The 23442-nt window shown below is 32.6% G+C and overlaps 1 protein-coding gene across 3 annotated transcripts in view; it reads left to right on the top strand.

Annotated features, from left to right (window-relative positions):
* Positions 1-23442, top strand: part of XPO1 (exportin 1) — a 56656-nt gene that overhangs the window by 15874 nt on the left and 17340 nt on the right. For all 3 annotated transcript variants that reach the window (XM_051975348.1, XM_051975347.1, XM_051975349.1), the window contains exons 5-17: positions 12376-12437; positions 12751-12795; positions 13408-13589; positions 14400-14448; positions 14529-14648; positions 15309-15437; positions 16044-16202; positions 18474-18671; positions 19736-19874; positions 20379-20560; positions 20826-20982; positions 21081-21244; positions 21712-21846. In XM_051975348.1, the coding sequence (XP_051831308.1) occupies positions 12376-12437; positions 12751-12795; positions 13408-13589; positions 14400-14448; positions 14529-14648; positions 15309-15437; positions 16044-16202; positions 18474-18671; positions 19736-19874; positions 20379-20560; positions 20826-20982; positions 21081-21244; positions 21712-21846 (1721 nt within the window). The remainder of the gene's footprint in view (positions 1-12375; positions 12438-12750; positions 12796-13407; positions 13590-14399; positions 14449-14528; positions 14649-15308; positions 15438-16043; positions 16203-18473; positions 18672-19735; positions 19875-20378; positions 20561-20825; positions 20983-21080; positions 21245-21711; positions 21847-23442) is intronic.

Raw genomic sequence — 23442 nt, 5'->3', positions numbered from 1 at the left:
AAGTATATAATGATAAGAGGAAATATATAGGTATATAATGATAAGAGGAAATATATAGGTAGCAAATGAATGATTTGGACTTTAAATGGAATCGACATTAATAGAAGGAAGAAAGCAAGCAGCTGGAACTGAATTTGGGAAGGATAGGCTTGAAATAGGAATGAGGCAGCGAGGTGAATAGTGTGCACAGTGCTCTAGACCTTGAATCAGGAAGGCTTGAGTTTAAATTCAGTCTCAGATACCTAATAGTTTTGTGATCCTCAACAGTTTACTTAATAACTCTGTTTGCCTGTCATCTGTTAAAATAAGCTGGAGAAGAAAATTGCAAACCACTCTAATATATTTGCCAAGAAAATTCCAAATGGGTCATGAAGAATCTGATAGGGCTGAAACAACTGAACAGAAACTTAAAAAGCAAAAATTACAGGCAGAAGAAGGCAATTTATATGATAAGGGAAGAGTGTAGTCTAGGTTGGTTGGTACAATTGATTGATTTAATTGTGATTAGGTTGCAGAGACCATGGAAAGTGTAGTCTTTGAATGACAAGTTGAAGGATTCTGTAGGGATTTAATAGTCATTCTCTTCCCTCTCCCTCCCAAAATACCAATGTAGACAATGTTATTTCGAAGAAGTTGAGAGGATTATAAAAAACTATCATAACTTGATTTTTTTTTTACTGTAGTCTGGTTCCTTCCACAATCTTGGTTCAATCTTCTTTCCAACTGAATACTCATATGGAATATTCTGCAAGATACAAGGAGAATAAAAGTTTAAGTAATATAGTCTTTGCCCTGATGGAAATATAGTATTATGGAAGGAACATGACTTAAATGACTTAAGTGCTATGAGTTCAGAAGTTACTTAATTTGCAGGAGAAAATAACTAAAGGAGGGATGTATTTTCTATGGGATGGCAGATTGTTGTTATAATGTTGGTATTGGAATTAGGAAGCCCTGTGTTCAAATCCTACCACTGGTATTTGGGTGATGAAATTCTTATATTCTTATGAGGACAGGCAACATAAGAGAGGGGAGAAGTAAAGATGTAGAAATCTAGAATCAGGAGAAAAGTAGAGAGAAGAATGGAAATTCTGGGTAGAATTCCCCAATCATGGAGGTTAAAGGACCTTGAATGGAAAAGGCTTCCAAGTTGAGAAGGCCCTTTGAGAAGGCACAATTGTTGAAATGATCAGTGTTCAGTACATGTACATGGCTCAAATTGGAGGTAGAGAAGGCCCCTAGGATTTAGGGAGTTATGAGGATCAAAATAGAATAGAATGTGTTGAAATCATTAAAGAAGTTGGGAGGTGACCTTGAAAAGAAAGTTTTGGTTCAATTTTTTTTTTTTTTAATTGTAAAGTGTTACTGTATAATAGGCAATAAACAATTTTGGAATTGAAAATAAAATAAAAGCTTGCTGAGTGCAGTATCTTTTTAAAAACTGGCCCTTTTACATTCCCTCCCTTCAAAAACTCTCCCCAAAATGGTTTGCATTGTAAGAAAGAGTACATAAAGTGGATTTTGTAACTAATTCAGTAGATATAACACAAGGAGAGCAAAAGTCAGAATCGTTCTCTTTGTCTAAAAAAGCCTCTCTTTAAGGTTGTGCTACTTTTTGTGCAGTAATACTTTTGACAAGGGGCTATGTTATAGTGTAATATGTCATATTGTTCTAGAGATACAAATAAAGGGATTTAAGAATTTAGGAGATTACTCTTACAGACACAGATAATGTTGACTAAATTGTATAACATTAATTTAAAGCAGAAAGGGGACCTTGAAGAGATCCTTTAGTGACTTGTGTAAGTCAGAAGAGCCTGGGTTCAAACCAAGGTGGTCTGATTTTAAATCTAGGTCTTTCCCCACTGTGTCACGTTGCTATACATGTATGCAAGCTATGGACACAGTTTTCATGATTGCAAGGGCCTGATAATTTAGAATGTATTTGTCAAAACCTTTGAGAATCTGTGTAATAGAAGTAGTTAGAAAGTTGGCCTCAAAGTCAGAAAGGCAGTACAAATTCTGATTTTGATACATCCTCACCATTTGAATCTAGGCATAGCAGATCCTAACCTAGAGCTTCTAAGACCTGTTTTTAAAAAAAATCTATTACAGAAAAAAGTTTCCTTGAAATGAGGTATGTGTCAAAGGATCCTTTTTGAGTTTTTTCTAAGCTGATGACTATTCATTAGTATTGTAAAATTATTATGTCCAGTAGTAAATAATAAAAGATCCATGGAACTCGGGGGAAACAAGTAAGATGAGAAATAAGCATTAAGTGCTTATTACATGCCCAGCGGTATGGTAAGTACAAATGGAATATTTGATCCTCTTATAGCTCTGGGAACTAAGGGCTTTCATTGTTACCATTTTATAGTTGTGGTGGAAACTGAGGCAGACAGGTTGAATGGCTTGCCTCAAGATTCCAACAGATAGTATCTAATACCAGATTTGAACTCAGATCTTTCTGAAACCTAGTGCTATCTACCATGCTAACTGCCTCAAGGCAGATATAGTAAGTTGCTTCATATTGATTTTATGTTAAAATTGTTAAGTTCTTAAATTGCTTTTTTTTTTTTTTTTTTTTTTTAACCTGAGGTTCACTCTAACTTTACAGTAAAGCCTTTGGATTCAGGATGTAATTTATTATAATTATCTGGTATTATCAAAAAATGAAAACAATTCAAGTTAGATCCTTTTTGCAGTTTTGAAGGAATTAGTAGATATAAAAGGGAGAACATTCCAGACTTAGACGACAGAGTAGCTTGTTGGAGAAATAGCAAGATAAGTGTTAGTGAATTGTAGGAATATTCATGATAAATAATCCTGGAAAGATAGCATCCAAATTTTTAATTTTAGAGAGAACCGGGACCCACTGAAATTGAGTAGAAAGTGACCTATACTTTAAATAAAACCACTTGGGCAGCTAAGATGAAGATGGATTGGAGTGGGGAAGACGTCTTATGAGGCAAGGAGGCCAACTCAAAAGCTATTGCACACTAGTCTGGGAATGAGGATCTGCGCCAGATTGGAGGCTATTTGAATATAAAAAGGGGAAGATAGATGTTGAAAAGGTTGGCATTATCTGCTTTCTTTAATAAATGAGAATATCATTTGTTTAAGAGGGACAAAATGGGAGTGGATTGCTTTTTCTGATTTCATTTAGCAGGTATTTGTTGAATGGCCTACTGTATGCCACGTGGTAAAAGTAAAAGATAGAAATAAGAAAAATTGAAATCAATTTTATGTCCCATTGTGAGGAAAGGAGATACAGTCAGCAAATCTATGTTGACAAAGAAGGGAACTAAAACACAGTAGCTGAAGGAATGCAAGAATTTAGTAAAGGGGTTTTGTTTGTTTTTTAAGTAGAAATTTTTGATTTTAAGTAGAGAGATTTGTACCAGTAGATGAGGAAAAATTGAAAATAAATGAAAAGGAATGGAATTATTGATGGTGTATCTGCTGAAGAAAATGGGGAGGGAATGAGATCTAGGACACACAATGGTTGTTGACAACAGTTTAGATTATCTCCTCAAATCTGGAAGAAAGGAGAAAAGGGAAAATGACCTCACAGTGAATGGCTTCCATTTTCTATGTAAGAAAAGGGATGAAGTCTTCTGGCAAAAGAGGGTGGTGAAAGAAGGGAATGGTGTTGAGAAAAGAAAATTTGGAATAGGGAATCATTTTGAGAAGATTAAAGCGATTGTCTTAAAATCTTAGCACATGTCTTTGCATGATATCTTTATTGACTGGGTAGAATTCTCCATTGTACAATTAGATTGGGTGTTAAATGTTGACTTATGTTTTACATGTTCTATGTTTGCATTACTAAATAATAGCGTCTTAAAATATAGCAATTTGAGCATGTAAGATTTATTTGTGATACTTGAAGAATATTATGTGGTGTATATGTATATAATATACAAAATATACATATATTAAAGATGTAAATAAAAGTTTTTAGGAGCAGGAATCTTGTCCTGTTTTTATGTATACCTTTGGCAAAAAGTCTTGTTTATACTATAACCCCTTAATATTGAATCACTTTTTAAAATCAAGCAGGGTGCAGTATAATCATAACAGCAATTCATCCAATTTTCATTGGAGACCACACTATTGGGGTGGATGAGGCTTGAGGATGGAAATTCATGTAAGACCAAAGAAAGAAACAATTGCAATATAAAATAGGATTAAGTAGGTGATTAAATTTCATTTTTGGAGGAAATCAACTTCAGAGTGTAAAAGGTAATCAATTTTTTTCTTCGAAGACTTTGAAGCTATCCTATACACAATAAACTTAACTTTGGGATATAAATTATTCAACTAGATTTCTAAAACATAGACTTGGTATTTGAGTATAGAATACCTCAAATAATAGTTGTGTTAAATCTGAACTGACTAAGGATTCTGGTGTGGGGGAGTGGTTTTTAACCTTGGGGTTCATTTAACTTTAAGAAAATACTTTAGTTTTGTCCATAATCAAGGAAATGTTTATGTAAAGGTCAAGGATATTCTAAGGGTTAAACTTGTGCCAGGTCTCCTTAGAAGAGAGAGCTCTGAATATTACCCAGATTGTGTGTGTATGTATGTGTGTGCGTACTTGAACATGTTTATACATGTACATGTATTATATATACACATACACTTTGCATTCATATAAATTACATAGGAAGAGTAGTATTTGACTTTGCAATGTCCAATTAACTGTTTTAGGTAGAAAAACAAATAATGGGTTTTCTTTACTAGATAATGTGCGCCTGTCCCCCTTTATAAGAAAGAACACAGAACAAATCATATCGTTTTTACTGAGGATTGTATATATCCTTTGAATGGAGAGTTTTTAAGTTCAAATCTATAAGGCTTTACTAACATCAATTCTGAATGTCATCAGTTAAGTCCAATCTATTGAGCATGGATCATTGTATGTTTTTCAAAATCTGGCACTTTTCCCATTTGGTGATAATTCACATATGACAATACATCACCTATCTAAGTACTAAGTACTTTCTAAAGTACTGGAAAATTATAATTTTAATTGGAGAACTTGACTTTGAAGACAAAAAAAAGTGCAAATCAGCAGGAAAGAATTATTGGTGGATTGTAGAGTGTCAAGAAATATATTTTAATAAAAAGTCCAGAGTTTTGTTTTGTTTTCTGGTAAGAGAGTGCTAGCAAATTTAAGGATTATTTCATGGAGAGTATAGTGATCTGTATTATTATGACTGCTGTTTATTCTTGGGTCAGTTAGACTTCTCTTATGTTGATAGATTATTTTCCCCATTATAAGAATTGTGGCTGCATTCATTGGTAGTCAAATCAAGATGACTAATGAAACTCTAGTGATTTAGCAAGGCCAGGTATTGTAGTCTTAAACATGGTTTTGTTGAGCTTAGATGCCTTAAGGAAGACAAGTAAAATGCTCCTTATGCTAAGAAGACATATATCAGCCCATTCTAAATCTTAATTTGATATTTTCCCCAATTATATGTTTCTGCCTTCCTCCCTACTCACCCCTCAATTTTGAGTTCTTAATTCTTTTTCCTTTTCTCCTGTCATTGAGGAGGGAAACAATTTTACATAGGTTATTATGTATAGTCTTGCAAAACACATTTTTACATAAGTCGATTGGTAAAAGACAGGAGGGGGGGGAATCAAGAAAAATAAAAAGTTTATCTTTGATCTGCATTTAGGATCTACTGGTTCTTTCTTCGGAGATAGATGGCATCTTTCATCCTAAATCTTATAGAATTGTCCTAGCCATGTTTTAATCCATCCATGATGCAGTGGATAGAGTACCAGTCCTGAAGTCAGAATTTCAAATTGAAATTTGAATTCAAATCTGAAGTCAGACATTCCTAGACAAGTCACTTAACCCTAATTGCTTTGCCCAAAAAAAAAAAAAAAAAAACCCAACCCAACAACTATCTTGAATCATTATATTGCTGAAAATAGCTAAGCCATTCATAGTAAATCATCATACAATATTAGTGTTACTATATACAATGTTCTCCTGGTTTTCCTGGCTTATTTCACTTTATCAGTTCATGTAAATCTTTCCATGTTTTCCTAAGGGCATCCTGCTCATCTTTTTTTTTTTTTTTTTTTTTTTTTTTTTTCTGAAGGGGTTATGTCACTTGCCCAGGGTCACACAGCCAGGAAATATTAAGTGTCTGAGGTCAGATTTGAACCAAGTCATACTGACTTCAGAGCTGGTGCTCTGCCCACTATATCACCTAGCTGCCCCTATACTCATTATTTCTTAAAGCATAATAGTATTCCATCACAATCATATACTTGATCATTCATTTCCCAATTCTTTACCACCACTAGAGGAATTGCTATAAATATTTTTGTATATATAGGTCCTTTTCTTTTTTATTTTTTGTCTCTTTGAGAAACAGACCTAGTTATGGTATTGCTTGCTCAAAAGGTATGCATGGTTTTATAACCCTTTAAGCATAGTTCCAAATTGCTCCAGGTTGAATCAGTATGCAACTTCACCAATCGTTAATTGAAGTTTTAATTTTCTCACATTCCCTCCATCTGTCATTCTTTTTCTGTCTTCAATAGATATACCTCAAGAATTGGTCCTTTTTAAAAATAGCTTTTTTTTTTCTAAATACATGCAAAGACAGTTTTCAGCATTCACCTTTGCACAACCTTGTATTTCAAATTTTTCTCCCTCCCTTTCCCCTACCCTTACCAGTAATACAACATGCTAACTATGTGCAATTCTTCCATACATATTTCCACATTTATTAGCTGCACAAGAAAAATCAGATCAAAAGAGGGGGAGTGAGCAACCACACACCCACCAAAAAAAAAAAAAAAAAGTTGAATTATGTTGTGATCTATATTCAGTCCCCACAGTCCTTATTCTGGCTGCAGATAGCTCTCTCCATCACAAGTCTATTGGAATTGGCTTGAATCACCTCCTTGTCAAAAAAGCTGAACTTGATCCATCACATAATTTTGTTGCCAGTGTACAGTGTCTCAGATTTGTTTTAATTTGTATTTCACAACAATATCGTTTTAGAGCATTCTATAGATAGCTTTGATTACTTTGTCTGAAAATTGCTTGTTTATATGCTTTGACCTAATTTGTCTATTGAGGAAAAGATCGTCTGTAAATTTGACTTCATTTTCTATTTGAGAAGTGAAGTGTTTATCAGAGAAACTCACTGTTAAAAATATATATATATATATTCCCTGCCATCTTATTTTCCCCTTCTTCATCCCATTTTTCCTTTTACTCTGTCCATTCTCAAACTTTTTACCTCCCTCAAAATGCTTTCCCTTCTATCAGCTCTCTTCTGCCCACTCCTATCTCTTTTCTCTTATCCCCTTCCCTTCCTACTTTCCTGGGTGGTAAGATAGATTTCTACACTGAGCTATGTGCATCTATATTATTCCCTCTTTGAGCCAGTTATAATTGGTAAGATTCCATGTGCCCAGTTCCCTGTTTTTCCATTTCCCCCTCCACTGTAAAATCTCTTTCAAGTCTCTTTTATATCAGATAATTTATCCCATTCTACTATTGCCTTTTTCCTCCATCCAGTGCATTCTTTTTCATCTCTTAATTTGACTTTTTTTAAATAGTCATACCATCACATTCAACTCACACCTGTTTTCTTCTATGTGTAATAAGAAAGTTTGTATGGGTTATAAATAACATTCTTCCCATGTAAGAATATAGACAACTTAACTTTAATGTATGCCTTTTCTCTCTTTTCTATTTACCTTTTTATACATTGTTTGTATCTTCTATTTGAAAATCAAATTTTTGGTTCAGTTCTGGTCTTTTCTTCAGGAATGTTTGAAAGTCCTAGTCTATTTCATTGAATGTTCATTTTTTTTTCCCCCTGAAGAATTATACTCAGTTCTGCTGCATAGATGATTCTTGATGGTCATCCTCTCTTTTGTGTATCAGAATATCCTTCCAAGCCCTTTAATATATTATAGAAGATGTTAAATCTCGTGTTATCTTGATTGTGGCTTCACAATATTTGCATTGTTCTTTTTAACAGCTTGCAATATTTTCTCCTCTATCTGGGAGTTCTGAAATTTGGCTATATTGGTTATAAGGAATTTTTATTTTTGGGTCTCTTTCAGGAGGTGATCAGTAGTTCTTAACTTTTTGAAAGATAAAGATAATGTCTTTTTTTTTTTTTTTTTTTTTTTTTTTTTTTTTGATCATGGCTTTCAGGTAGTCTAGTAATTTTAAAATGATCTCTTCATTTGTTTTTCCATTGACATTTCACATATTATATTTTTTTTTTTTCATTTTAAAAAGTATGTTTGGTCTCATAAAAGTCCTTCCACTTGCTCAATTTTAACTTTTAAGAAATTTTCTTTAGAGAGTCAAAGAAATTTTTTTTAACTGAAAAAAATACAAAATATGAAATATATTACTGGAAAAACAAATAAAAAAGGGGTCCTTTTCCATTTGGCCAGTTCTGCTTTTCAGGGCATTCTTCTTTTTATTGGATTTTTGTGCTTCTTTTACAATTTGGCCTCATCAGTTTTTTCAGATGATATTTTCTTCAGTATTTTTTTATGTTTCTTTTATCAAGCTGTTGACTTTTCTTGGTTTTCATGCATCACTCTCCCAGTTTGTCATCTTAGTGCTCTTGAATTTGAAAATGCTTTCTGAGCTTTTGTGACTTGAGATCAACTCCCATTTTTCTTTGCAGCTTTGTATTCATGAATGTTGAATTTGTTATTTTCCCAGGATGTTTTGATCTTCCTTTCATCATAATGGCTTTCTTTGATCAGAATTTTTTCTGTTGTTTGCTCATTTTCTTGCCTATTTATTCATTTTTAATTCTGCTAAAATCAGGCTCTGCTTCCTAAGTGGAATGGCTACTGTTCCAAGCTTCAGGACTTTTGTGCATCTGCAAGTTTTTGCTCTTCAAGGTGGTTATGATCTGGGGAGAAATCACAAGCACTCTTTTCAAACCTTGGAACTGTGACCATAGTCCCAGCTCCCTTATGGCCACAAGATGTACTGTTTGGTGCTCCTTCTCAGAAGCAGTCCCAGAACTGCAACCCTGATCCAAGTGTAGGCAATGTAGCATACACCATCACCTGGTGCCAATAAAAGGACACTTTTTTGACTCACTATTTGATCCCCTTACTATCTTGTGGGTTGAAAGGTCTTGAAACCAACAGTGCAGTCAGTCACTGATTTTAGTAGCCCAGAAATGTGCACTGGACTGTCCTCTGATATAACAAATCTTTTCTTCTGATCTTCTAAAATTGTCTTGGGCTAGAAAATTGTTTCCACATTTTTTATGAGTTCAGATGCTCTAGAATTTTATATTTTATATAAATTTATTTTATTTATTTTATATTTTTATAAATTGGGGTAAAGTGACTTGCCCAGGATCACACAGCTTAGACAGTGTTACGTTTCAGAGGTCAGATTTGAACTCAGGTTCTCCTGATTTCTAGGCTGGAGTTCTATCCACTATGCTATCTAGCTGCCCCTGCTCTAGAATTGAAGACAGCAAAATTTGGGGAACAGCTCCATCTAGGCTCTATCTCCAGCAGTCTTAATTTGCTGATCAAATAATTTGATAAGCTAAAGCATTGAATAACTCATGAGAAAATAAACAATAATTTAAATTTAAGTATTACAACAGAAGTGACTTGTATGAACCATATTTCATATATTAGATAGTATCTATCGTTTAATTGACACTATTAATACAGAGAATCTAGTTTTTAAAAGATGATTGTAATAGATTCTTTGCACTTTTTTTTTTTTCCCTTGAAGACTTGAAATACTTGTTTCCTCCCTACTCCCACTAGAATGACACTAAAAGTTACTGGCATTTGTTCACTCCGTGTTGTACTGTTTTGTTTAGTTGAAATCCATTTCTGAATTATGGGTCCTGTTACCCCATCATGGAAATATTTCAGTAAAACATTGCTGAATTTATTGTGAAGAAAAGTCTATATGATTGTGGTAGAAAATACAGTTATACAACCTACTATGAAAATCAGGTTTATTTACAGATTTTCTAATAGTAGAAAATGCCAGATAAATTTAGAATATGCTAATTTCTAATTGGTATATTCAAAACCAGATGGTTTCACAAAGCAGTTTTCAATAAGTTAAATTCTATTGTGTATTACTATATGCAGAATGAGTGGGTTTTCTCTCTGAGGGTGAAGATTTGGAATCCATTCACAATCTCCCTACTGTATTGTCCATTATTATTATTATTTTTTTATTTCTCTAGCTTAATTCATGGTTGATACTTATCTTGTTATCATTGTCCTCCTTTGGCTGATCTTCATCACATTTGGAAATTATGTAAAGATTGTAAAAATGGTACCCTTTGTAAAGAAACTTAATATTAAAATTACTGTGTAATTTTGAAAGGCAAGGCAACTTACTCAAATCCTGTTCATTTCTGTGCTCATAGTCCAACTTGAGTGTCTTCTTTCTAGTTTATGTACTAATTGAGTAACTCTTCCATATTTTTGTAAGAAAAAAAATGAGCATGTCTATGTGAATATGTGACCCAGGTGCTTCAAAGTTGACTATCTCACCTAGGAGGGGACAGTTTAACTCTAACCTTTGGCCTGGAGTACATATTGGACGTGAAAGCAATATACACTTTTGTAAACATCTTGTTTATGCTTTTATTAAGAATGAGAGAGCCAAGTTAATTATTTTGAGATATCATTTGGATATTTTGAGCTTGTAGTTTGTCCTATCAACAAACAGTTAAGATCTCATATACTTTATGCCTTTCAATCAGTTGTGACTAAAGATGTGGTCTGTATTAGAATGTAATTTTTGAAAGGTTTTCCTTTCATTCCTAGAAATTTTTATATTTGGATTATTCTCAAAAAACTTGTACCCCTGGGACAAGGAGACATATAAATGGGTAGCAATTGTTATTTTCTTGTTTGCTTTTTTGAGATGATAATGCCATATTCTTATGTATTGTTTCATCTTTGTACTAGCATATTAATTAGTTTCCTGAATCAGTATATATATTTGTGTTGTAATAATAATTGATGCTTTTTTTGTTCAGGTCTTCATTCTGAGTCTAGTATTTGGAGAGGCTTCTAATCTATATGATAAGCCTTTGAAATAGTTTGTATTCATGAATAATTTTCAACTTTTTTCCTAATGTCTTCTCCAATATAAAAATCACTGCATTAAAAGTAAATGTTGAATTAATTTGGAGGCTCTTAACTTTTATCTTTATAGAATTTTGCTTCCTTATCCTCTGTAAGACTTGTTAACATATGGACTCCACTTATTTTTGTGGCAGTTGATCTTGCAAATAATATGAGCACTACCAGTAGAAAATAACTGAATATATATTCCACAAAATGTTCCAAATTGCTCTTGGGTCCTTTATAAAGACCAGGATTATTTCACTTGCCTCACCTGGGAGAGGCTATTAGAATTCTTGAGTTAGGTGCAATTTCATTTAATTTTTTATGTATTACAAAATTATTAAATTCACTTCTGTTTTACTAGTTACTGAACCAGGGATCTTATTTGATGTACTAATAGCTGTTACTTATGCTAACAATTTTTTTCTTGCATCATCATGACAAAAGTTTCAAAGAACAAAGCATTATTACCTTTTAAGTTTGCTATAGCAAATTGAATTCATTGCATGATGATGAATGTCTACTTAATTTAGTTAGGGTTCTTGGAAACATAAACACCATCTGTTGCCAGCATCATCCTCAAAGCTTTTCCATTATGGTAGAAACTTCTCAAAGCTCATATTTCACTAGAATAGTTTTCAAGGATCCAGCTCACTTTCATGACTTTATCAAGAATGAGAGGTGAATTTTGTAGGGGATATTGTTAATTATGGTGGAAAATAATTGTGTTTTCATGAAAAAGTTGTGAAATTAGATTGAACTGCATCTTAGAGAAGTGACAATTTAGTGTAATTTTATGTCTGCTGCTTGGAAAGAGCACTGAACAATTAATGAGTCAGAAGAGAACTAAGTTTTAAACCAACTTTTTAGTTCAGCAACCTAGTGAGCAGCAAGTCATTTAACCCTTTGGAAAGAGATTATATATTATTTCAAAGGATTGGTGAGATTTGTTTTCATTTGACTTCTCTAAATCTCAGACCTGTTAGTTGGTTGTCAATGTGTGTAAATATATTCAGGATAATAGTAATATTCAGAAATAATGTATTTATAACTAAATGGAAAGAATTGAGCTATCCCTTTTAAATTATAGGTAATATTTTGGGCCATTTCAGTGTATTTATTATTATTCCTTAGCAGTATATATGAAATATAAATATGTGCTATTTTGATAATAGTTACTATGAAAAAAGCATCTTCAAGATGAAGATTATTAAAATAAATCTGTTTTTGCAGGAATCAAAAAATATGTTGTTGGACTTATCATAAAGACTTCATCTGACCCAACATGTGTAGAGGTGAGATCAAAGCTTCCTTCTGATGCTTTTAACCCTTTTCCCACATCATTTAACCTTAAATTGTAAAATTATGGGGGAATTGTATTAGATCTAGGTTTTTGTTCCTGTTTAATATTAGGTCTGTGTATAGTAGTGATATTTTCTTACCCTCTTTTGGCTTTCCCATTCTCTTTCTTTGGCTCCTTAAAACATATAATATGCCTTAAGAAAGCAATAATATAAAGAAAATCTGTCAGATTCACTTTGATCAAAATCTATTTAGACCCTTTTTATAAAATAATCTCACCCTTTTTTCCCCCTCCTATTTCTGTAGAAAGAAAAGGTGTATATTGGAAAATTGAATATGATTCTTGTTCAGGTAAGTGTTCTACTTAGATATTAGTATATAAAATATAAAAATAGTTAACATCTCAAATACATGTGAAATTAACCAAATCAGTAATTATATATTAAGGAGGACTGATTCAGAAAAAAAGATTTAACTATTTGTAATAGCATTAGTTTATTGTCTGGCTGTTTTAAAGTTCCCTTTCTTTACTATGGGTAGGAAAATACAGTTAATTCTTTTAGAGAGTCCTAGTATTCTTTAGAAAATAATTTGGAGTTTTAGAGTCAGTCATTTCTGGAGAAGCGAAATACCAGTATAGAATTCAGGACTTTGAAGACATAATTTGGGGGTGGCAGAGGAACAGACTGGCTTCTTATCCCTAACATCTTCTACTTATTCAATAAAAAATAATCTCATTTAAGAAGTAATGGTGTGGATAGATGTTATTGTGAAGCCCCTTTTTAAATCAGGAAATATGAAAAGGAAAACATTTTTTTACTTTTTAACTTTTATATACTCAGGTGGCTGAAAATCAATACCAGCTTAAGGGTTGCTCGTTTTTTTGTTTTTTTTTTTTTTTTTTTTTTTTCCTTTTTTTAAGGAAGAAAAGTTGCAAAATAATTTTGCATCTTGTACATTTAGATTTTGAAACAGGAATGGCCCAAACACTGGCCAACTTTCATCAGTGACATTGTTGGAGCAAGTAGGACCAGTGAAAGTCTCTGCCAGAATAATATGGTGATCCTTAAACTATTGAGTGAGGAAGTATTTGATTTCTCCAGTGGGCAGATCACTCAAGTGAAAGCAAAGCATTTGAAAGACAGGTGAGTAGTCTTTTATAATATCATAGTTGAATTTTGTCTTAAAAAAAAAAATATCACTCTTCAAGATAGTTTTGAACCTTGATCTTTTAAATGACAGGAATTTGAAAATTGTTCGGCTGATGCAGTGAGGGAGAATGCATACAAAGTAGCAAATTAAAAAATGTAGTTTGTGATTGTTTTCACATGGCTGGTATTTTTTGCAGTGTATTATTTCTTCAATTCTTGTTCCCAATTCGGGGAAAAGGTAGGGAATGCCAGATAGCTTTTTAGGTATGATTTCTAACCATATCTATATTCTTAGATATTAAATTAAATCATTGATAATTCTTTCTCTTCCATGAATGGGGAAAAAGGAACTTTTCAAGCCTAAGAGAAATAGAAAAAAGGGTGGAGGGCAGGGAATACCTTCACTAATAGACACTTGTTTCTCCCCAAAATGGATATACTGTTTTACAAAGGAATAAAAAATCATATAGGGGAAAATAGGTAGGTGTTGAGATTTTTTTTCTTCCAAATATTTGGAAACTAGGAAAGACCTCTGGATTAAAGGTATTGCCTTGACTGAAGTTTATAGGGTAGAATCATGTAACAATATTAAACCAATCATCTGAATGATATACATAATAGTTTTATGATAGTCACGTACAGTAGAGTGCCTTGATCATAGAATGATTCATAAACCTAAGAATTTTAAACTTACCTTCTTATATTTATATTTTCATATTTAGAAAAGAAATTGCTACTTGTGTTTTCTATATTAATAAGATAAAATCAAAGATTTTATTCTAAATATTTTGATCTTTTTTGTAGCATGTGCAATGAATTCTCACAGATATTTCAGCTGTGTCAGTTTGTGATGGTAAGTAGTTTTATTTCAATTATTTAAAAATGAAAAAAAAAATTTAGTTGACAATTACTGTAGATATATTTTTGTTGCAGGAAAATTCCCAAAATGCTCCACTTGTACATGCCACTTTGGAAACATTGCTAAGATTTCTAAACTGGATTCCACTGGGATATATATTCGAAACCAAATTAATCAGCACATTAATATATAAGGTATACTTAATATTTTTTCCTTTTGCTCATTCATTAACACAGCCACAGGTAAATATCATTAATGTGATTTACCAGTTAATATGTTTTAATGCTAAATTAAAAGTAATATTGCATGTGTATAGACACTGCCATCCTTTATGTACCTTTCAGTTGCTTCATGATACTTTGGTTTCCATTGTTTTTTCAGCAATGGGGAATGTACAACTAGTCAAATTAATACCTTTAATCCAGAAAGGTTATTGTTGAGGCTGCTTGTTGCTCTGTTTTTGGATGGTAGTAGGGTTCATATTTAATTATATTGATATCTAATTATAATGATGATAATATAATTAATATTTAAATAGCACCTACTATATGCCAGGCATTGTAGATGCTTTATTGTTATCCCATTTAATCCTCACAACAACTTGGGTGAGTAAGTGTTAAATAAATGTTAGTAAAAGATAGTTTGGATTATGTTACATTTCATTACCTAACACTTAAAAGTCTTCAAATTCATATATAGAGAAGTTAAAGAATTCAAGTACTAAAAAGATCATTAGCTGGGGGAAATAAAATGTGTCAATTCATTTCTCTTATCTACCCCCTTAGTAAAATTCTACTTAAACACTTTTTAATAGATCCATATTAATTTTTCTCTTTTTTTCCTCCATTAAATAGTTTCTAAATGTTCCAATGTTTCGAAATGTCTCTCTGAAGTGCCTCACTGAAATTGCTGGTGTGAGTGTAAGCCAATATGAGGAACAATTTGTAACACTATTTACACTGACAATGATGCAACTAAAACAGGTAATTTGTGATTCTTCTTTTAAATGATTTAATTTTGGTCAGACTATATTGTTGAAGGTGAATCAATGAAAATATTAATTAGAATTCTTTGTCATGGGGAAATCAGGTTGCCGGAAGGTATAAATCCTTCATGAAAAGAGTAGTTAGGAAGGTATGATTTAAAATTAGTTTTCTCAGAATGCTCATGATTCTCTTTTAAGAGTTCATTAAAAAGATGGGCATACTATTGGATAATTCTCAATTACATCCAGGCCCTGTTAACCAAGCAAGGGTCTGGGGAAATTTTTTTTAACTTAATTTCCAATTCCTTGGTTTATATATTTAACAGATCTTGTTTGATTTTGAAATTTTACTTAAGGTACTTAATAGTGATTTGCTGTGTACCTGGGTGATAGGAAAAATTATGAGCAACAGGATGAAGGTTCAGTAAGGGAAGAGGGTTGGAGAAGCCTATAAAGGTAACTAATATTAGAAGAAAACACTGGTAGTCTCTGAATATGAGCTAAACGTTTCTTGGAGTAACAAGTTTCTACAATATTTATCAGTTAAGAATAGGCAAAAGAAGTGCTTTTGTTTTTATTGCTAAATATATAACTTTAATTTCAGATGTTACCTTTAAATACTAATATTCGACTTGCTTATTCCAATGGAAAAGATGATGAACAAAATTTCATCCAGAATCTCAGTTTGTTTCTCTGTACGTTTCTTAAAGAACATGGTCAACTTATTGAAAAGCGATTAAATCTCAGGGAAACATTGATGGAGGTAGGAATTTTTTTTATCATTTGAAAACAAACATTTATCTAAAGGCATCTATAACATAAACACCAATAAAAGTATAAATTTTCTCATTCATCTTTTATCTTGACAAAACCTTCAAATATATTTTAGAATTTATTTCTGCTCGCTCCAAATGAGATCCATGAAGAAAATAAATATAAATCACTGTTCTATACATTTCTGATATTGCCTACTAAATATTGTCATTTGATTTCTTGTGTAATATAATAATGTCAGTATATATTCCAAGGTTTTACTTAAGCACATAAGTGGTGAATATAGCTGAAGTAGGTTATTCAGCAGACATATCTCTTTCCTTCCTGGAATTCTATGTGGCCTGAATTTCTTTCATGCTTCAGCTGAATGCTGTTTCAGTACTTGGAATACTCCCCAAACCATTGGGAGTTGAATTTGCAGAAAACTGTTTTAATGTAATTGAGGACTTTGAATTTCTTTAAGACAGTGAAGAAAGCATTGAATGGCTTTCTTTTTAGTTAAAAAAAAAAAAAAAAAAACTGTCCCCTCATAGAAATGTCTATTATAATAAACAGTTAAGCAATAAAAATTAATACACTGGTTATGGCTAAAAACTGTGCCTTGTATATAATGACTGAGAAGCAAGAGACAAGCTCTACCATCTGTCCAATGAAGTTGTGTTTTTTCATTGCATCCTGCAATCTTTAATGTTTTCCATACATTATTGTTGTCAGCATGTAGATTTTTCTTCTGACTCTTCATAATTATATCACTTCATGAGTTTTAACAATAATGTGAAGAATTCAATACAAAGCAGATACCATAGAGGAGGAGAAAGCAGAAAAGATAGTTTTAGCCTATTAATTACAAGGATTGTACTGATATTAATAGAAATAAATAAGTCAAGGAAAAAAACAAGCTTTGTTAGAATAGGAAGTTAGAAAATAATTACAGGTATGTATTTGATCAGGCCCTTAAATATTGCTAGCATAAGTTGGTAAAATACCATTCTGGGATTTGAAGAAGAGAATTTGAAGGTGAGTGACATAATTCATGGTTCTCAAAAAGGTGATCATTATAATTGCGGATATAAATTGTGATCTCTAAGGAAAAGAATGTAAGGCAGTAAGCATTTGAATAGCCTTAAGGAAATCACCTGCATCTTTTTATTTAAGGAAGAAAAACTAGTAAAATCAGGAGAAAGAATTAAAACAGGAATGGAGAGATGTTTCAGGATGAGATATGAAAGTCAGAAGTAGAGCTGGGAAGGGAATAAAAAGTGTATCCTCACTTTGGTATATCCTCAAAATGGAGGATTCTGGAGAAACTCAACAAATGCAGAAGGGGTTACCACAACATTAGAAAGTAGATGAAGCATGTTAGGAAGCTCTAGAGAACCAGAAGAGGAAAGGCCAGAGGAAGCAATTACCTAGCATGGTCTACATCAAAGAAATCAGAAATACTGAGCTTTAGAAAGTTGAATGTGGTAAATTTGCTGCAATTACTCCTTTTTACAAATTTTCTGAATATTTCTTCAGTGGTTTGGGAAAGTATGGCCTCAGGGAATGTGTTTCTTTTTCCCCAAAAAAATTAACCATTAGGCAAAGGTATCTAGAAAAAAGGATTTGAAGCACCAGCCCTAAGTCAGGAGGACCCAAGTTCAAATTTGACCTCAGATACTTAAACACTTAGTAGCTGTGTGACCTGGGGCAAATCACTTAACCCCAATTGCCTCAGGTACCCATCCCTCTTCCCTGCCCCCCCCCAAAAAAAAAAAAGAGAGAAAGAAGAAAAAAGGATTTGATTTATTTCAAAATGGAAATTGTTTACACATTTATAATATTTTCATTGAACTGTAGGAGGAAATTTTAGGTGTAGGAAGAGCAAGACCTAACTAGAAGTGATAAATATTAGTAAGAAGGATGCCTTGTTACATAGAGAATATCTGTATCTTGTAAAGAAGAGAGAAAATATTTATAGAATGTAAAAGGCCACAGAATTTTTTTTTTTTTTAATTATCTGGTCATCTTAGGACACAGTGTAGCTAAGTAATTAGTCCAAAGTCATTTGGAGCCAATCATCCTGTGATTAAAAACCAGAACTTACTCTGTAAGGTGAAATGTTTTTGGAGTGTTTTTTGTAAAATGAAAAGATCAGAATTTAGCTTTAAAGAGTACCTGGGGGGTTTTAGAAAGTATGTACACGATATGATATACAAAGATAACAATAACAAAAACCTTTAGATAGGCATCTAACACCTAGCTTCTTGTTTTTGTCTAGGCTCTTCACTATATGTTGTTGGTATCTGAAGTAGAAGAAACTGAAATCTTTAAGATTTGTCTTGAGTATTGGAATCATTTGGCTGCTGAACTATACAGAGAAAGTCCGTTTTCCACATCTGCCTCTCCAATGCTTTCTGGAAGTCAACATTTTGATGTTCCTCCCAGGAGACAACTTTATCTCCCTGTATTATCCAAGGTAACTGCACAGAAGTGACTGCATAGCTTGCTTTCAAAATCCCATCTTTTTTACTGCTGGAAAATTATTGGAGGAGCCAAGTTTGTGATATTTGTAAACTTAAGATTGAGAATAACTTCTTAATCTGGATTTTACCCATTTCTTGATTTCCAGCATAGGAAACCTATTGACACTAACTCACTCCATATTTATTTATTGGTTTTTTTTTGGTAACATGACTTAATTCTCTAGCAAGAAACTCGTGTGTGTGTGTGTGTGTGTGTGTGTGTGTGTGTGTGTGTTGTACTTTGGGTAATCTTTAGGGTTTTCCACCGTTTGGGTATTCACAATCATAGAGCATCACTGCAATGATACAGTGGCTAGAGCTCCTTGAGAATGGAAGACCTGAATTTTGAATACTGCCTGAGACATTTTGATAAGTTTGTGATACAGCCATGGGGGCTTGGACAAGTCATTTAACCTTCTGAAGCATGCATTTTATCTTCTGTAAAATAGGATGATGATGATAAGCATAAGGTTGTTGTGGGCTTCAAATGAGATAGCATTTAGCAAAGCTCATTATAAACCTATAAGTGCTATTTTAAACTAGCCATCTTAGCAGTGTCAATTGTCATAGAAAACGTTGTACAGTTTCCCAGATCACATTAGCTTGACTCTTCTTTCTACTCAGTTCTGGACCTAACTAATTGATTATCTCTTGCACCTGTCCCAAATATTATATTTATTCATATTTATAACTATCAAAATGGTTGTATGCATCACATTTTTATCTATTTTTTTTATTACATGGATTTTTAGGCTACTTACTTTGCTCTCAAGTAAATATAGATCTCTTTGAGGAGCTTCTTTTACATTTTGGTGTGGAATACAGAAATCTCTAGAAAGCAGCACCTAACTTAAATGGGTAGATTCCCTTTAGAAAAATGTATGAGATTTTCATGAGGTAAGATGATGTGGATAGAGTACCGTCAACAATGTTTGGGATTGTAAATATCACAGATATATTGACATATTAAAGATTTTAAATATTTAAATATTTTCCCTTATTGTTATGTTCTAAATAGGTCCGTTTATTGATGGTGAGTCGAATGGCTAAACCTGAAGAAGTACTGGTTGTAGAAAATGATCAGGGAGAAGTTGTGCGAGAATTTATGAAGGATACAGATTCCATTAATTTGTATAAGAATATGAGGGAAACATTGGGTAAGTTGATAGTAATTACTTTAAATTTGAACTAGATGTGACTACTGGGAGATAATAACAGAAATACATTAGATGGAGATTCATAATTAATAGTTCTCAAAACCCAAGCCTGAAAAGTGAGTCTAGATAGGCAATATGCTATTGTGATAAACTCTATAAAGGTAGTGTTGACATATAATTATGATATATGTAATAAGCTTTGTAAAGTCAAGCTTCTGAAAAGTCCATCAGTTAGTTGGTGGTAAAATTCCAATATTGTGTGTGTGTGTAAAAATTGAAGTGTTATTGCCTGCTCTATTATTGCTACACGTAAGTTTCTTTATTCCAAACAATAAACACTGATGTTTGTTATGTATTTTTGCTGAACACAAAGTTGACAGTGTAAGCTATTAAATTATTATTGAAGTGTCTCCTAAAATGATGTTTGTAAAGTGTTTATAAAGAACAATGCTTGACACTAAGTAAATACCATATAAATGCTTGTTCTTTTCTGCTTTTGTTCAGTATACCTTACACATCTGGATTATGCAGATACTGAAAGAATAATGACTGAAAAACTTCACAATCAGGTGAATGGAACAGAATGGTCTTGGAAAAATTTGAACACTTTATGTTGGGCAATAGGCTCAATTAGTGGAGCGATGCATGAAGAAGATGAAAAAAGGTTTCTTGTTACAGTCATAAAGGTATGTAAGTCTAAGTGAATTTCAAGCTCTGTGTCTGTTGTGTATGTGAAGTCTAGTGGGTAGTATAGTCACAGAATCTGGAAACCTGCGTTTGAGTCCAGACTAAGAGACACTTAATTGTGTGTGACCAGATGACTTAGTCTCTGCTATTATTAATTAATTTTTTAAAGATATACTAATTAACAGATAGTTGCCAATCTAATCTAATTGCAAGAAAATAGTTTTCTATCTGATTGACTCAACACGTTTTTCTTTTAAATTTCAGGACCTTTTAGGATTATGTGAACAAAAAAGAGGCAAAGATAATAAAGCTATTATTGCATCAAATATCATGTACATTGTAGGTCAATATCCAAGGTTTTTGAGAGCTCATTGGAAATTTTTGAAGACTGTGGTCAACAAGTTATTTGAATTCATGCACGGTAAGGTGTTTGGTTTGGTTTTTTTCCTTATTACAGCTCTTTGTACATATATGCATACATATGCTTGTGAAAATTAAATGCGCTTTTTCTTTGTTTAGAAACCCATGATGGTGTCCAGGATATGGCTTGTGATACTTTCATTAAAATAGCACAAAAATGCCGCCGGCATTTTGTTCAGGTTCAGGTTGGAGAAGTAATGCCATTTATTGATGAGATTTTGAACAACATTAACACTATCATTTGTGATCTTCAGCCTCAACAGGTATGTTTGAGACTTGTCAGCAATTTTAGAGAGTATCTTACCGATGGTAAAGGGAGAGAAATGAATTTCATCAGTGGTTTAAGTTCAGTTATGGTTCCTTAGTTGAAATTAATCCCCATAATAAGCATTATTTAGCTTTTCCAATATTGGGATCTTTATAAAGATGAAACTTAAAAGCTAGAACTAGAGCTATGAACTTTCTATAAGTAACATTTTATTGTAGTTTTTTCATCTTTAGGGGTGAGGAAATATTATGTGATAGGTATGCTGAAAATGTAGCTTCTACTTAAAATTGGTATGGTTATTCTTTGTGGGGCAAGTTTTTAATAATGGAGAAATATAAGGAAGGAAGCTCATTAATATGAAGAGCACCAAAATTTTTCAAATTGGTGAGTGTAATTTACTTCCATACTAGGTTCAGTACCAAAATCTTTCAAATTGGTGAGTGTAATTTACTTCCGTACTAGGTTCATACATTTTATGAAGCTGTTGGATATATGATTGGTGCACAAACTGACCAAACAGTACAAGAACATTTGATAGAAAAATACATGTTACTTCCTAATCAGGTGTGGGACAGCATAATTCAACAAGCCACCAAAGTAAGTATTCTTTCTTGTTTTCTTGGGAAATCTTAGGAATCAGTGATGTTTTGGGAAAGAAATATCTATATACAAAGCAATCAAATGAGCATAAACTTAGTTTTTCAAATAATTGTAGACCATCATACTGTAAGATTGTTGAATTAATCATACTATAACAGCAGTGATGTCAGAAAAGGCAACATACTCATAAATTGTCGTTAACAATTTGATTGTTAATGTTTGATGTTTGTGCACCGATATGATTGGTATATAAACTGACCAAATAAATACTCAATAAATTGTTGTTAACAATTTGATTGTTTTCTCCCTGTGCAGCAAGAGAACTGTTCGGTTCTGCACACATATATTGTATCTAGGATATACTGTAACTTGTTTAACATGTATAGGACTGCTTGCCATGGTCGGGGGGGGGGAGGGGGGATCGGGACAGAAGTGAGTGCAAGGGATAATGTTGTAAAAAATTATCCTGGCATGGGTTCTGTCAATAAAAAGTTATTTTAAAAAATAATAATAAAATTAAATGTGTGTGTGTGTATATAATTTTTTAAAAACAGCCAAAAAAAAACAAACCCAATTTGATTGTTAATGTGTGCTTGTGCACCGATATGATTGGTATACAAACTAACCAAATAAATACTCATAAATTGTCATTAGCATATTTAACTTTATTTGACTTTTCAGCCTAAATGATTTTTGGATTATACATGAGAATTTTTACTTTAATTTCATTGTAGGTACAATTAGCACAATAATTGTAAGTAATTCACTTGTTAAGATAGTAAACAGCAAGGTGTTCATCCGTTGGCATGCATTCATCATGTCATGGAAAGTCACCTTTGTGAAGTGCAGATTCAAGTGTTTTCATTATTGAAAATGATTTGAGGTTTTCTGAAATGCTGTTAACCATTATTTATTTGCACTGATCAGGAGAGCTAGAAGCATCCTCAGTGAAATCAACAGTAGTGTAATTGTGTTTACCATCCATGTTAGGAAAACTATATATATTGTGAAAAATGGATATTGTCTAGGTAGTTGAACAGGAGAGTTAATAGGCATTTAGCTTTGAAGAAACTGATTCTAAGATTCTATGTATAAGAAAATCATGTTATAAACAACCAACAAGACAGCTAATTTGAATTTCCCTTTGATACATTTTTTAAAGCTGTGTGGTTGGTATGTTTAGCAATGTGAAGGAAGTGATTTTTAAATACAAATGAGTAATGAGAAATTAGGCCCCTGTGAAAAGGATGAAAGTGAATGGGTATCCTGAATGGAATCTCTAAATAATATGTAGGCAGCAAGAAAGTACAGTGGATAGGGTGCTGGTCCTGAAATCAAGACAACTAATTGCAGTCTCAATGAGTCAGACTTGACTGAACAGCAGAGATTATATGAACAAGAATAAAATAAGAAGACATGAACTCAAAGTGTACATAAATGGCAGAAGTATGCACAGAGTCAAACTTAAAATATTTTTTGATAGGACATAGGAACCAAATAAGTAATACGAAAACTTTTAAAATTGTATTCAAAAGAATGTAATACATAATTGTGTATCGTATCAGAACAGGTTTGCCTTGGGCATGTGGCAAA

Source organism: Antechinus flavipes, chromosome 2, assembly GCF_016432865.1.
Source record: "Antechinus flavipes isolate AdamAnt ecotype Samford, QLD, Australia chromosome 2, AdamAnt_v2, whole genome shotgun sequence".
Classification (NCBI taxonomy): domain Eukaryota; kingdom Metazoa; phylum Chordata; class Mammalia; order Dasyuromorphia; family Dasyuridae; genus Antechinus; species Antechinus flavipes.
The sequence above is the reverse complement of the archived record's forward strand: the minus strand, read 5'-3'. Positions and strand labels throughout refer to the sequence as shown.